Source organism: Fonsecaea multimorphosa (assembly GCF_000836435.1).
Source record: "Fonsecaea multimorphosa CBS 102226 unplaced genomic scaffold supercont1.6, whole genome shotgun sequence".
NCBI classification, from domain to species: Eukaryota; Fungi; Ascomycota; class Eurotiomycetes; order Chaetothyriales; family Herpotrichiellaceae; genus Fonsecaea; species Fonsecaea multimorphosa.
Window position 1 is genome coordinate 48,561 of NW_015971640.1, and position 13,208 is coordinate 61,768.

Sequence of the window (13,208 nt, forward strand, 5' to 3'; positions counted from 1 at the left end):
GAGGATGCATGACTTACTCTCAGCTACACTCAACTACCAAATGCGGGGTACGCGCTCTATTTCCGGAAGGAATTCCACCTCTCAGCAGGAGTCTTGGGGGTTGGGAAAGCCATTCCGGTCTTGCCACTGATGGGCAATTTTGGAAGCCAGTTTCAGACTTGATTTACACGACCGGATCTCCTCGATAGTTTGCAGCCCATCGAGCATATGAGGCTCGTTTGTTGCTCTAGGTACGATGTTTGCTGCAGGCAGCACGGTAGTATTTACAAGTACCTCTAGTGAAAGAATGGGGTGCTATCAACATGACAGGCTGCCATCTGTAGCATTATGTGCAGACGGGGTTTGACATATTCAAGCTAGTTGGAGCTCCTTGAGCTCCTTGTTAAAAACAACTTTGACTGTCTTAGAGACTTCCCCCGCACTCAATTTTGGTATGAGAATGTCGTCGTATGCGCCCTCGAATGCGACGTATTCCGACAACTGCGTCACGACCTTGGTGGATGCAGTTGGAAAGAATCTAGTTGGCTCCTCGTACTCATAGATCATAGTAAACGACCCATCCGAGACCGAACCGTCGGGCAATCTCACCCCAGCAGGACAGGCGGTCCATGTGTGTGGCACTCCACCGATGATATCAACAAGAGAACCCGGGGCGGCAACATACAGCGTGCCAGCGAGCTCAACCATTCCCGTCCCGTGCAGCACCAAGATGCGCTCATCTGTCAGTTTTGCTTGGTCCAGGGACATATGGATGTGCCGTGGCAGACGCAATTCCGACGTAAACTCGATAAACCCAAGCTGACCAGAGAAGACGTGTTTGCTCCTTGAACATAGTTCGTGCATCGTCAGGTTGATATTGTTGAAGGGCTTCTTCACATGTGCCAATCCATGTGATATCCGACAGCCGTTGTCAAACGTAAACCCAGCTTCTCCTTCTGGCATTCTTGGTCACTTTTGCCGCCAATTTACCAAGTTTGTTGCTCTTCCACCCGCATGTACTTCGCGTCGCCGAGTAATCCACCTTGAGCGCGATACTTGTAGTTTGCGTGTAGGGAGGGTCGAAAGGCATTTGAACGAAGGAGATTGAAATATTTTATGTTCCAGCAGCCACTGTCTTATTATTATCAGGTTTTCTTGTATCGGATCCATACTCGCGCCGACGGCGCTTCCAATCCGGAGAGAACGATTTTTTCGAAAAGTGTGAGTTTGGAAGATTATCCTCTTTTACCTGAAACAAGAAGGGTAACAAGAAGAGTCCGTGGCGATAGGTTGCATTGCAAAGGGGTAATACAAGCCGCTGAACATAAAGAGCCATCGGCCGAAGGTTCCGGAAGAATTGCCCTTTTTGGAGTGACTGAGTTGCACCAGGGTCCAGTCAAACCCATTCAATGCTGAAGAGCAGTCCGAGCTAACCGAAATCCTGCGTAATACTCCTTCATGGTATCACGAATATAAATCTCACAGTACTGGGAGAGTAGATTCTCATCTTGGTGTGGAGAAGGGAAATATCGCCTCATATGGTTGCACCTTCGAGCACGAGGATTTTGACATCTTATGTCAAGCTTTGACTTCTGGTAAGCCGTGTTTTGTTGAAAATAGTAGGAATAAGTCTTGGTCAAAGCGTTAGAGGGCACCCGAGGAGCCCAGGGTTTCAATTCAGGGCCGGTCAAGCTTGAAGCTCGCTTTCTCTCACAAGGAAGAGAAAGCCAAGTCAAAGTAAAATGGGACTGCTTCTCCCCGCTCTTGAACTATATGTGCAGGCTGCCCTACTGGCTTCGACCCAACTCTTTGAATGGCCGACAGTCGATAACAATTACCATTGTTAAAGACGTTGTCGACCGAGCTCTGGCAAAGGGTCTATCGGCACCCAATCGGTGTGGCGGAGACGTCAAAATGGGATTCTGGGTGCCCTTTCGTCGGATCCAAGTTTTTATACTGTCCGAATAAGCTTTGCTTGTCAGAAGAGTATGAGAGCCTTAATCTTCCCTCGATCAGCGACTTTCCCGAGATGGTGCAGAGTCACAGGCGGGAGCGGTATATGCAGGAGAGGTCGTCTGATTGTCGGTCAGAATGGGCAGTGCAGGTGAAGGAGGCTGTGAATGAGTCGAAGCAAAACTTGCTGTCCTAGAAACACTCGTTGGAGTGAGGCCACCACTCGATCTGCCGAACTCAGGTTTAAGCCGCCGTCGACAAAGCCGGTCAAATTCGTCCACGACTTGGCCCTTGCTTATGTCCGTACCGATCGCACGGATGAAATACTTATCCTGCACTCGCTGGGCGGAGGCCACCGACTTCTTGGTCTTCGAATGCACCGCAGAATAAATTGACTTGTAGATCCCCTGACCAGTGTAGCCGATCAGGCCCATGCATGCTTCAACAAACAAATTATCAGGCTGTTATCATCGACAAGTGGGCACCGAACCTACCTGCTGTGGGTTTTGTCGCAGTTTGGAGTGCCCCTTTACCGATTCCTTTGCCAAAGCCAATAACCCCTTCTCTAGCCAAACCTTTTGCTGGCTGCACCACAAGATCTGTCAATCCCTGGGCCATCTGATGAACGAAAGTGGTCCCGGCAACTGTGATGCCACTTTTCCAGTCAGTCACGGCGGCATGATCTGGCACTTCCTGGCCGTAGAGCTTCGGCGTATTCCGCAAGCCTTCAGCAACAGCGACTGGGATATCGACCAAGGAGCCTTTTATCACTATTCCTGTGATGTGAGAGATACTCATGGCAGAGGCCCCTGCCATCTTGGCGAATTGTTTGCTGGAACCTTCCCCTGGGTCATTTTCCGCCGCAATCTCGGTTTGATGGGATGAGGCACGGCTCAGTGCACGCTCTTTCTCCTTCTGCTTGCGGATTGCTCTCGGGTTTCTCCAAAACCCGCTGAGAGCGGCTAGAAGATCATATGAGACCTCCATCGAAACAGCGAGTGAGCTAGTAAGGAAGTCCCACCGGCGGTTCTCAATAGTGAATGGTTTCGGTTTGTACAATCGAAGATCGTCGGCCCTGATCCTCTGAGCTTGGATCAAGATTTCAGCGGCAGCTCCAGATATCTTGAGATAATTCTTCGATCTCCTGTACACCCATGTGGCCGGTAGTCCCTTGATTAGATCACAACCCATATCATTGACTGGCAAATGGCGATGAAATGAATGAACTGCTGCTTTGACTCCCAGCTCATCAAACATCTTTTCAGCTACACCTTTTGCAGCTTGTTGAGTCTCTTCGCGTAAGCAAAACCGAATGGAATTGCTCAGATTCTTGCTATTTAGTTTCTTGTGTGAAATCGGAGGCGGTCCGGCTCGTGAAGCTGCAACCACGCTACCCCAGAACGGCTGACTATGGTTGATCAGCAACAGTAAAGGCATGGATTTAAGTTGCAGCATACTCTCCGAAGAATGGCACAACGACAGTTGGGCGGCCATTCACCAGACCGGAGGCCGTAGTCCCAGCACCGCCGTGGTGTACCACCACAGAGACTTGTTGAAACAACCACTCTACATATTTAGCGAGAGAGACCGCAGAAGATTGCATCAAGTTGTCACTCACCATGAGGACACTCCCCAAGGAAGAAGACATTTTCATCAACATCTTTGCTTTCCAGGTTGCTCCACCCTTTCGAAATGATGGCACGGACACCACATTCCTCAACTGCAGCAAGCAATATTTGAAGGAATTTTTCAGGGTTCTCAATCACAATGCTGCCAAAGCCAATATAGATCGGGGTCGGACCCGACTTCAGGAACTCCTCGAGGTCAACTGGTACAGTGTACGGAGCGGAATCTCGAAGTAGGAAACCGCAGACGTCTGCATGATTTGTTAAAGCAAGAATACGCTGCGATTAAGAAGTACTGACCGATATGCTTGCCCCAGTCTTTGGGCTTGGGGACTAATGCCGGCGACCAGCAGTAGGTGTGAGGAATTTGGAGAGTTTCCATGAGGAAAGGAGCTTCAGACATTGGTATGGGTTCCAGATCTATTGATTTCCTCCAACTCTGTACGATGTCGCCGATTCTCAAAGGATAGTCAGCAGAGAGTCGTCAAAGGAGCAGACCCGGCATACCCGTTCCAGGTCAACAATTGGACCATTCCATATGAGATGTAGTTTGCCAACTTCGGATCAGTGCTGCTGTTTCTGATATTCGCTAGAGGATGAGGGAATGCCCGAGTCGGGCTCCATGGCATGGTGAACATAATGTGGAGCGGAATCCCGAGTGCTTGGGCACAATGAATGTGGGCAAAGGAAGGAGGATTGGCGATTATGGCATTAGCAACGAACGGATCGCCACTGTCTGAGGGTAAAATGCATGAAGCCCAGCAGCCTTCAAGGATCTCTCGAATCATCTGCCTGTTCTTACTCACATCTCCTTCTCGCAGTGCCTTCATGCGAGGAAGCAATCCGGGATTCTTGACCATGTACTACACAACCAGTTAGCTTAGGTGCAAGTAATTGGGACAAAACCAAAGTACCGCCATCAATTCAGCTGGATCGCCTCCCACAGAGTAGAACTCCAATCCAGCACCCTCAACAAACTGCTTGAACACGCTGTGAGTTGCCAGACGCACTCTATGCCCATGGCGCTGCAGCTCTTGCCCGAGGGCAACAAACGGCTGAACATCCCCACGACTACCGACAATCTGGATCACAATATTCAGAGGTAAGTTCCACGAGTCTAGGTCCGAGATGGTTGAATACGCTGGTGGAGGTTCAAAGGCATCGTCTTCATCCTCGGATGCTTCAATAAGTTTCGCAAAAACTTGGGCAAGCTTCGAGTCGAGGTTGAGCGAGACGCGTCCGTCGTCGAGAACGCTGGTGGTATCGTCTAATTCCAACAGAGCATCAGGGAGCGGAGAATCGGGTTCCTCAGCAGCAGGAGCATTGTCAGTTTGAGTAGAACTGTCTGGAAGTTGCAAAGACGGAGGCAAGGCAGTAGGCCGGCGAGAGAGACCTTTTCCTTTGCCCATAGCTAGGGAGTAGCGGTCTTGAAAGGACCAGGAAGCAGCGCATTCTTGGGATTATCCTCGACAGAACCTCCAGCGTCGTGACTCTAGACATGAGGGAACTACTGAGCGCTTCCATTCCATGTTTGTCCCTGAATTTCAGGCGACAGTCATTTCGTGCTACTTGTGGAGAAGATTTTTAGCTTGTGGGTGGCTGAATTGCCAATACGCGATACGGCAACACGAGTGCATGGGTTTGTGGGGGGGGAAAGGAGGCTATGCATGACTTTCGTCCCCAGAAGCTTCTCTAGGGAAGCAAAATGTCAGGCAAACAATAGTTTCCGAAATTCGATGGTATGATTGCGTGTCTACGTCGTAAATGATTAGCTTTTCTGCCTGAGCATAGCCCGCTTGATAATGACTTGAATGAGAAACCAAGCCCACCCTTTCGACGCAGTCCGGCAAAATTCCGACAGGCATCCGTAATAATGCTGCTTCCAACGTCCTGGCCTCTGCAGTGCCAGGTGTCAAGCTCATTTGATGCCTAACCAAGCATTTGGGGGCTATTCGCCATAATGACGCTGCAGAGTGCCAGCGTGCTCAGGACCGCCTATCTCTGAAGAGAATTCAGCCTTTTGCCGCAAGCCTTGCAGCAGGAAATTCGGTGCCTGGTGGGCGCTAACCCTGAAGGGAAAAATTCCTGCCGGTGTGTGACATCTGCTCCTCCGCTTGCACGAAAATTATTTTGATGTGCAAGTTTCGCAATGTCAAACGAGAATATCCTGGCCGAACGGCTTGAGCCACATTTAGACAGCGGAGACGAGTTCCCAAGTCCTCCTCCAAAACGCAGACGCATTTCGCAAGAGAGTGATAGTCCTCCAGGCACTGCCACGCGACATGCCCCGATATCCAGAGTGAAAAGAATCGTCTCACCAGAGCAGAATGGATCAGTATCGGCGGCGCGACCTACTATCCCTACAACCTCTGTTACCTTCCAGTCGCTTTCTGTGGCACCATGGCTGATACATTCTCTGGCCGCAATGGCCATATCACATCCCACCGAGATTCAGCGTTCCTGCATACCTGAAATTTTAAAAGGAAGAGATTGCATTGGAGGCTCGAGGACGGGTACTGGAAAGACTGTGGCGTTTGCGGTTCCTATATTGCAAAAATGGGCAGAGGATCCGTTCGGTATCTACGCCGTCATCCTCACGCCAACGAGAGAGCTGGCTTTGCAAATTTACGAGCAGTTTCAGGCGCTAGGAGCCCCACAGAATCTAAAGACGGTTCTGATAACAGGAGGATGTGATATGAGGCCCCAAGCCGTTGCTCTTGCCAAGCGGCCACACGTCGTCGTTGCAACACCAGGTAGACTGGCAGACCACATTCTCAGCTCCGGCAAAGAAACCACCATCGGGTTGTCTCGTGCGAGAGTGATGGTCCTCGATGAAGCCGACCGCTTGCTAGCCTCTGGACCGGGCTCCATGCTTCCAGACCTCAATACTTGCCTTTCTGCTCTTCCGCCACCTTCATCACGATTGACCCTGCTTTTTACCGCGACAATAACGCCAGAAGTTCGAGCGCTGAAGGATCTTGCACGGCCACCAGACCGGCCTCCTATTTTCATCTCTGAAATTGCAGACATCTCGGATCCCTCTTCCTCTTCCAGCCTCGTTCCCGCGTCGCTCACACAAACATACCTCCAGATCCCCATGACTCACAAGGACGCCTTCCTTCACGTCCTCCTATCCGTCCCTTCGTTCGCAAAGGAACCCGAGCCCAGCATCATGGTTTTTGTGAACCGCACCAGCACCGCCGACATTCTTCACCGTACCCTCCTCCAACTCTCCCATCCTGTGACAGCACTGCATTCCGAACTGCCTCAGAGCCAGCGAAACAGGAATCTCTCCGACTTTCGCTCTCAAAAGTCGCGGATTCTCATTAGCACAGATGTGGCTTCAAGAGGCCTCGATATCCCCGAAGTCAACTTCGTGATCAACTTTGATGTCCCTCGGAATCCGGTAGATTACGTTCACCGAGTTGGGCGTACTGCTAGAGCGGGCAGGGAAGGTACGAGCGTCACATTTGTTGGACAGAGAGACGTCGCTCTCGTTCTAGCCATCGAGGAGTACATAGGAAGTAAGATGGCGGAATGGACCGAAGAGGGAGTAAACATCGAGACACGCGTTGTGAAAGGCCGCACATTGAAGGACGTGGCCGAGGCGCGAATGGAAGCTCTTCGGGATGCTGAGAGTGGCAAGGACGTGAAAGGCTGGCGAAGGAAGATCAAGAAGGATAGGAAGCGAGCATTTGTCGGATAGACTACCTCAACGCCGCACTGTTGACCGATTCCGATGATGTCCTCTATGAAAAACGAGAAGGCCCGATATCGTACTCTTGCGGCAAACAATTAATCTCCGGGATATTAACTTACACTTCTGTTCGTCCTTTCTATCCTCTTCCAATTGGCAATCTGCTATCCCGTTTTTCAATGATGTTACAGTCACTCAGCGCTCCCAGCCGCCTTCAGGGTTGCCTCACATAAAATGCTGTTACACGCCGTTGATGGGCTATGAATTGTTGTGAAGCGATGGTTGAACAGTCTCCTAATTCGACACCATTTACCTCATCCAGTCAATATCAAGCTCTGCTTTGTATTCACCCTCATCATCGATGCTGCTGAGGACGGTTTCTTCTCCTGTCCACGTGGTTGGAGTGCCGTGACGCATACTTGATAGGCTTCCCGGCTTCTCACTTCCGTTCACACTGCCTTCTCTCAATCTCCTTGCAGAATCCGTTGACTGATGTTCTTTCCACCATTTACCGCTCTCTTCAACAACCTTCTCTTCCCAGCCCTCGACCGGTCCAATGACCTCCACATCCTTCTGACCGGCCTTGAGCACATCCCGACAGGGCAATGACATCGTCATGTTTTCTTTGTTGTTACCACCTGTCAAGTCTTTCAGCTTCTCTTCGCTGGCAGCATAGACCAGGCGTCCGATATTGCTCCAGTACAGTGTCCCTGTGCACATAGCGCATGGTTCCCAAGTCGACACAAGGGTGCATGCAGCAAGGTATTTCTGTGAGAAGTGGATCGTCGCTAGCCGGGCAAGCTCGGTCTCTGCGTGCTGGACATGAGAGATGGAGAAGTGCGTAAGGAGGACAGTAGAGTTGTTAGGCCCCAGAAGCAAGGCTGCAAAAGGCCGTTTCTCGTGCAATGCAGTAGCAGTATTTTGTAGATCCAAACATGCTTTCAACGCAGCGTCAATTTGTTCTTTGGTCAGAGATGTGCGAGTTGGCTCGGGGGTAGGAACGTTAGGGCCGGAAGGTGGTATTTTGGGAGCGGAGGGGTTTGCTGGGGAGCTCGTGGATGATGCAGGCGTGAGTGGAGGGTTGATGGTTGAGCTGGGAGTAGCATTGCATTTCAGAGTGCTATGGACCGATGAGCCGGAGGGGGTGGTGGACAGTGCTGAACCGGGAGGAGGTTTTCGATGGATAGAGCCGGAGGGTGGACTTTTGTTGTTGGCATACGCTGCGGTGGATTTGAGGTATGACTGATAACTCATTTTTGGGGTGTTGGGAAGAGCCAACCTATCGGAAGTAGCAGACAGCTGAAGCACTGTAGGGGAAAGGCTTATTGCGTGCAGCCTCCAGGGTGTTGCACCCAAATCACCATCAATCAGCTTTTTTGGAGAAATGATTCTAAAGCGCAGTGCGCAGTGGTGGTAGCAACTGAGCGGATTTTCATTATTTCAGCAGGAGCGCAGTGGAGCGTCCATGAATCACTGGTGCCCCCAGGTTGCGCCACCTCTTTCCAGCAGCCGAGACACACTGCGGAGGAGTGCCAAAATTCGAGGAAACCAGGTGTGCGAAGAGCCCTTTGATTTGCTGATCTGAGCTGGGGAAAGGGCCTAACAGCCTGATCCAGACGCTAGTGCTTCCGCCCCTGCACGCTCGTGCTCGTACCTGATAGAGGCTGACTCGTAGAGCTTTGAAGGCTGCGGAGCTGCGACTCCAGTTTAATCGTTCACACGTCGTCGGTGACGGCCTTTTGTTGCGAGGTTCCATCATTTTCAATCAGAAAGCGAGAATATCAATCTTGTTTTGTGCAGCTCCATATCTCGGACGAATGCTATCGTCATTGAGCAAGGCGACCATCGGTTGAAAAACTTGGCCGTTCGTAAATATAGTGCTTCTCTTCTCGTCTTGATAAGAGCCATCCACCACAATTCGTTGTAGGCCCCCAGTCTTCAGCGCACCTGCTTCTAGCAATTGATTCAACCTCTCCGGAGTGCCAATGGCGATCCCCACTTTGTTACTCTGGAGAAACTCCACATTCATTTCGAGTTTCATATGTTTCGGCATGAATTTACCGACCTTGGAATCCTTGCTCTTGAACACTCGCAGTTCTCGCATGAGATCTGCTATGCGCATGCCAGATATTGTAATGACAATGGTATGTGGCGACGCGACTTTGTCGCAGGTGCAAAGACCCTCTTTACCGCCAGCTGAATATCGCTCGAGGAAGTCCGGTAGGTTCGCGGCGACCCGGGCTCTCTTGTAACTCGTGGTGTCGAGAAAAGCCTTCGCTGGTAGATATCGGTCTTCCAGTTCGATGGGACTGTACTTTGCAAACCACTTTTGAATGCACTTGGCAAAGTGGTCGGCGAGAAGGGCAGGGTCGGCGACGGTATCTAAGGACGAGGGTTGTCCGGGCTTGATGTCAAGGGCGGTTCGCTTCGATGAAGGGTTCGGGTCGATATCATCGGACTCGTTGAGCTTTCGTTTCCTCCCACGCTGGCCTGCAACCACCTGTTTCTTTTCCGGTTCGTTTGAGGCCACTTCCTTCTGCACACGCGTGTTTGGAGCCAGTGCAGTCTTCCCACGTTCCCTTCGAGCCTTTTGCTTTGTGCGCGACATCGTGAGTTGTCATCCGCCTTACAAAAACATGGGTGAATCCGGCTGCGCTGATGATTCACGGTGTGGGCCCAGCAGAATTCAACATTAGCGTGGCAATCAAAAAAATTAAAATATTTTGGGACTGGCATCGATCACCCCGCATTCTGCAAACTTGGAGGAACGTGGGCTTGGTACGGAGCACGGAGCTGAGCTACGACACAAGTACTATTATCTCCCACATCGGTGCTTCGGACGAGCACGACGAATTATCATCGCGCCATGCAGTAGATAGACACACCCAGATACAGAGATATACCCGGCATAGAGTTTTCCGAGGGTCTGTTCCTGTCCAGAATCTGCCATCCTTAGTAATCTATTTGGCGTCATTTTGCTGTTAATGACACCATACCAGCCATTGAGTATACTGAACCCCGAGGTACATAGGTACAGATAGACTGCAGTCACATCAGACGAGAAATTCTGGTTTCTCTCCTCGACAAGAGAGAACTCCTTTATTGGTATAATCTGTTCCGACATGGGCGGCTTCAGGGATAGGCTTGAAGGCCAGAAGATCGTGGTAGTCGGAGGAAGCACAGGGTAAGCCAAGGTGTATTGCTCAATTTTGTGCCTGGTTGCTGTTTCCCTAGCAGAACTTTGTTGATATATAATAGGATCGGCTTCGGAGCAGCAGCAGCACTTCTTGATGTTGGCGCCAAAGTAACCATCATTTCATCCTCTCCAGCAAAGTTAGATGCCGCACTGCAAAGACTGGCGTCTCCGGATGCCAAGGGAGTTGTGGCCGATGTCCGTGACGAGGCAGCCTTTACTGGTACGCTTCGATCACTGGCACCTGTTGACCACGTTGTCTTCTCGGCTGTCGACAACATCATTCGAGGCAAATTGGAGGATCAGAACCTCGACGATGCAAAGCAACTCTTTGGAGTGAAGTTCTGGGGCGCAGTAATTGCAGGAAAAGGTACGTACATATGTAGATCTGGCGCCCTCGAATATGAGAACAACCCGTCACTCATGAGACATAGCCCTTCTCAAGTACGATATTGTGCGAAAGGGAGGCTCCTTGACCCTTACATCCGGGACAGCTGGCATCAAGCCTGGAAAAAGCGCCGCCATTGGCGGGGCGTTGAACGGCGGGGTTCTCTCTCTCACTAAAGGCCTCGCAGCAGACCTTGCAGAGAAGAAGATCCGTGTGAATACAGTGGTGCCAGGCTTGGTGAAAACGCCCCTCTGGGACAAACAAGGCAAAACGCCGGAAGAGCAGGAGGAAATCTTCAACAAAGCTAGTCAAAACCTCCCGGTAGGATTTGTTGCCACTCCTGAACATATCGCCGAGGCCTACCTCTACGCCATTCGAGCAGATTATTCCACTGGAAAATTGATAGAGATCGGTGAGTAGCAGAGCTGATCTCGTTGCTAATGCTGATGTCTTCCAGATGGAGGTGTTCTGTTATAGCTGCGTCTCGAGCACACAGCAAATGTGCAGCTTGCGCTTGAGTTGGAAAACAAGAGCAGCTATTTCTCCAAGCCGTTATAGTTGCATTTGTGAACGGGAGCGCATTAGGTACCTTCCCATTAGCTCGATTTCCAGACTGCGGAAGAACTTCTGATGGTAAGCAAGGTAATCTATTGATCAACACTTTCAAGTCCTGAATTTCAAGCGAACAGTGAACTCACAACGAACACTGGCAGTCGGGAAGCCGTTTCTTAGAGTAGCTTCGCAGTAAACCGAAGTGGTAATTAGGTCCGAGAATGACAATGCCTTGTCAATATATGTGCTCAAACTACGCGATTGCATTCTGAAGCCAACGCCAGGCATCCTTGCACCTAAAGATGTCCTCTCAACATCTCCCATGTTGCCGTCCCCCAAGGGGTGGCTACCATGATGGGAACTCTTCCGCACTTCAATTCTAATCTATGGATCCCACAGATCGAAATGTTCCGGCCTTATCCTCACGATTCGACTGCAATCAAAGCGTGTCTCTCCTGTCTCAACTGGAATTGAATTTTGTCGTCAGTGACTGCGACGGTCAACATAACCAAGCTGTTGGCGAGCTTCGAAAGGGGGGGGAAATAGTGAAACAGATTCGCCAGGGTTGGTTGTTTGAGACATGTCGTTTCCATAATCTTTCCGAAGTAGGATGATAGTTCCCAAATACTGGAAAGCACTGAGCTTCTTCCCTCGTCCTCGGGTCAACTGAAGCAGTTATGGCAATGTCAATTCATCAAGGGCGAAGAGTAGCCTTAACTTCTCAGCTCATTTGTCCGATGGGGATAACTTCCTGCTATACTTTCAATGGAGCATATTGTTATAATGCAAGTGCTGAAGACATTTGCTGCGCTGCCGGAAGCGGAGAGCAATCCTCTTACCTTGGAAGTGTTGTGACTGACTTATCCCTGGTTAGGAGTCTGTTCCAGTGGTTTCTTATGTGGCACTGGCATTGCCGCCAGCCGATGCTGTCAGCCCGTAGGTCCGTATCACACTATCCTGTGGTTCGAAACTGACTGGACCAGGGCCAAAACCCAGAGTAGTGCGCACAGAGTCCTGTTGTCGATGTGGCGACCACCGTAAATGCAATTCCAGATCCTACGGCTGCTTCGCGAACCTCTGATTCTAGACATCCACGCGTCTGCATTTCGACTATAGGCACTGCATTACTGCTCTTTGCCTTGCTTTTGTCTGCTTCCAGCAACTTCTGACGAAATTTATGTTTTCTGGCTCTTGGTGGCAGGCTTCAAGCAGCCAGCAGGAGATATGGGCAGCGCCAAGGGATTGGTCAAGGGTCGAATAATGGATTCGCGGAGAACGGATTGAGACAGCTGGCAGATGGTCGTAACGAGAGTTTTCAGATTTCTCTGATACGAGATGGGCCCCTTGCAACAATGAGGAAGTCTGTCGAGGAATTGTCTTCTTCATTACTCCCTCACGTCGCATCAGAATAATGCTACAGTAGCAACAACGTCTGCAAAAGGCTGCGGCTCCCTTCGGCTTTGGTGTCTCGGGGCGAGCCCAGCGGGGCCCGGAGGGAGGGGTTCCAACTTCGCTTGCTTGAATCAGCGTCAAAGCACTGGCATTGATCCGACAAATAAATTTCTCGACCGAGGTTCGCACTACTGGAATATCCGTTGGCTCCAAGCCGGTGACAACCAGCGATCGCTCTCTGAGTGACTTATCTATTAGATACCTAGGTACTAGGTTTACTTTTGTATGCCTTTGGTCGACCGGATTCTTGCAATGACTATACACATTACGCCCAAGGTTACTGCGAAATGATCGGTGGCCGATAACTTCGACCACCCCACGTGCATCGCCGAGCAGTCACACGACGCGGTCGGCTGCTTCATTGTATGG

At 50.7% G+C, this 13,208-nt stretch overlaps 6 protein-coding genes across 6 annotated transcripts; 2 read left to right on the forward strand and 4 right to left on the reverse strand.

Annotated features, from left to right (window-relative positions):
• Window positions 1–351: 351 nt before the first annotated feature.
• Z520_03753 (uncharacterized protein) lies at window positions 352–942 on the reverse strand (the record flags this gene model as incomplete). The annotated part of the gene is made up of 1 exon (XM_016774263.1): window positions 352–942. One exon carries the CDS (start codon window positions 940–942, stop codon window positions 352–354), a length of 591 nt encoding a protein of 196 aa, XP_016634190.1.
• Window positions 943–1,991: 1,049 nt separating this feature from the next.
• Z520_03754 (uncharacterized protein) lies at window positions 1,992–4,966 on the reverse strand (the record flags this gene model as incomplete). The annotated part of the gene is made up of 7 exons (XM_016774264.1): window positions 1,992–2,371; window positions 2,427–3,340; window positions 3,390–3,498; window positions 3,551–3,808; window positions 3,858–4,015; window positions 4,065–4,420; window positions 4,472–4,966. 7 exons carry the CDS (start codon window positions 4,964–4,966, stop codon window positions 1,992–1,994), a joined length of 2,670 nt encoding a protein of 889 aa, XP_016634191.1.
• Window positions 4,967–5,706: 740 nt separating this feature from the next.
• Z520_03755 (uncharacterized protein) lies at window positions 5,707–7,263 on the forward strand (the record flags this gene model as incomplete). The annotated part of the gene is made up of 1 exon (XM_016774265.1): window positions 5,707–7,263. One exon carries the CDS (start codon window positions 5,707–5,709, stop codon window positions 7,261–7,263), a length of 1,557 nt encoding a protein of 518 aa, XP_016634192.1.
• A 300-nt stretch (window positions 7,264–7,563) lies between these two features.
• On the reverse strand, window positions 7,564–8,508 carry Z520_03756 (uncharacterized protein; the record flags this gene model as incomplete). The annotated part of the gene is made up of 1 exon (XM_016774266.1): window positions 7,564–8,508. The coding sequence occupies one exon, from the start codon at window positions 8,506–8,508 to the stop codon at window positions 7,564–7,566; it is 945 nt and encodes a 314-aa protein (XP_016634193.1).
• Window positions 8,509–9,019: 511 nt separating this feature from the next.
• On the reverse strand, window positions 9,020–9,862 carry Z520_03757 (uncharacterized protein; the record flags this gene model as incomplete). The annotated part of the gene is made up of 1 exon (XM_016774267.1): window positions 9,020–9,862. The coding sequence occupies one exon, from the start codon at window positions 9,860–9,862 to the stop codon at window positions 9,020–9,022; it is 843 nt and encodes a 280-aa protein (XP_016634194.1).
• A 514-nt stretch (window positions 9,863–10,376) lies between these two features.
• On the forward strand, window positions 10,377–11,255 carry Z520_03758 (uncharacterized protein; the record flags this gene model as incomplete). The annotated part of the gene is made up of 3 exons (XM_016774268.1): window positions 10,377–10,438; window positions 10,513–10,817; window positions 10,882–11,255. The coding sequence occupies 3 exons, from the start codon at window positions 10,377–10,379 to the stop codon at window positions 11,253–11,255; spliced, it is 741 nt and encodes a 246-aa protein (XP_016634195.1).
• Window positions 11,256–13,208: the final 1,953 nt, after the last annotated feature.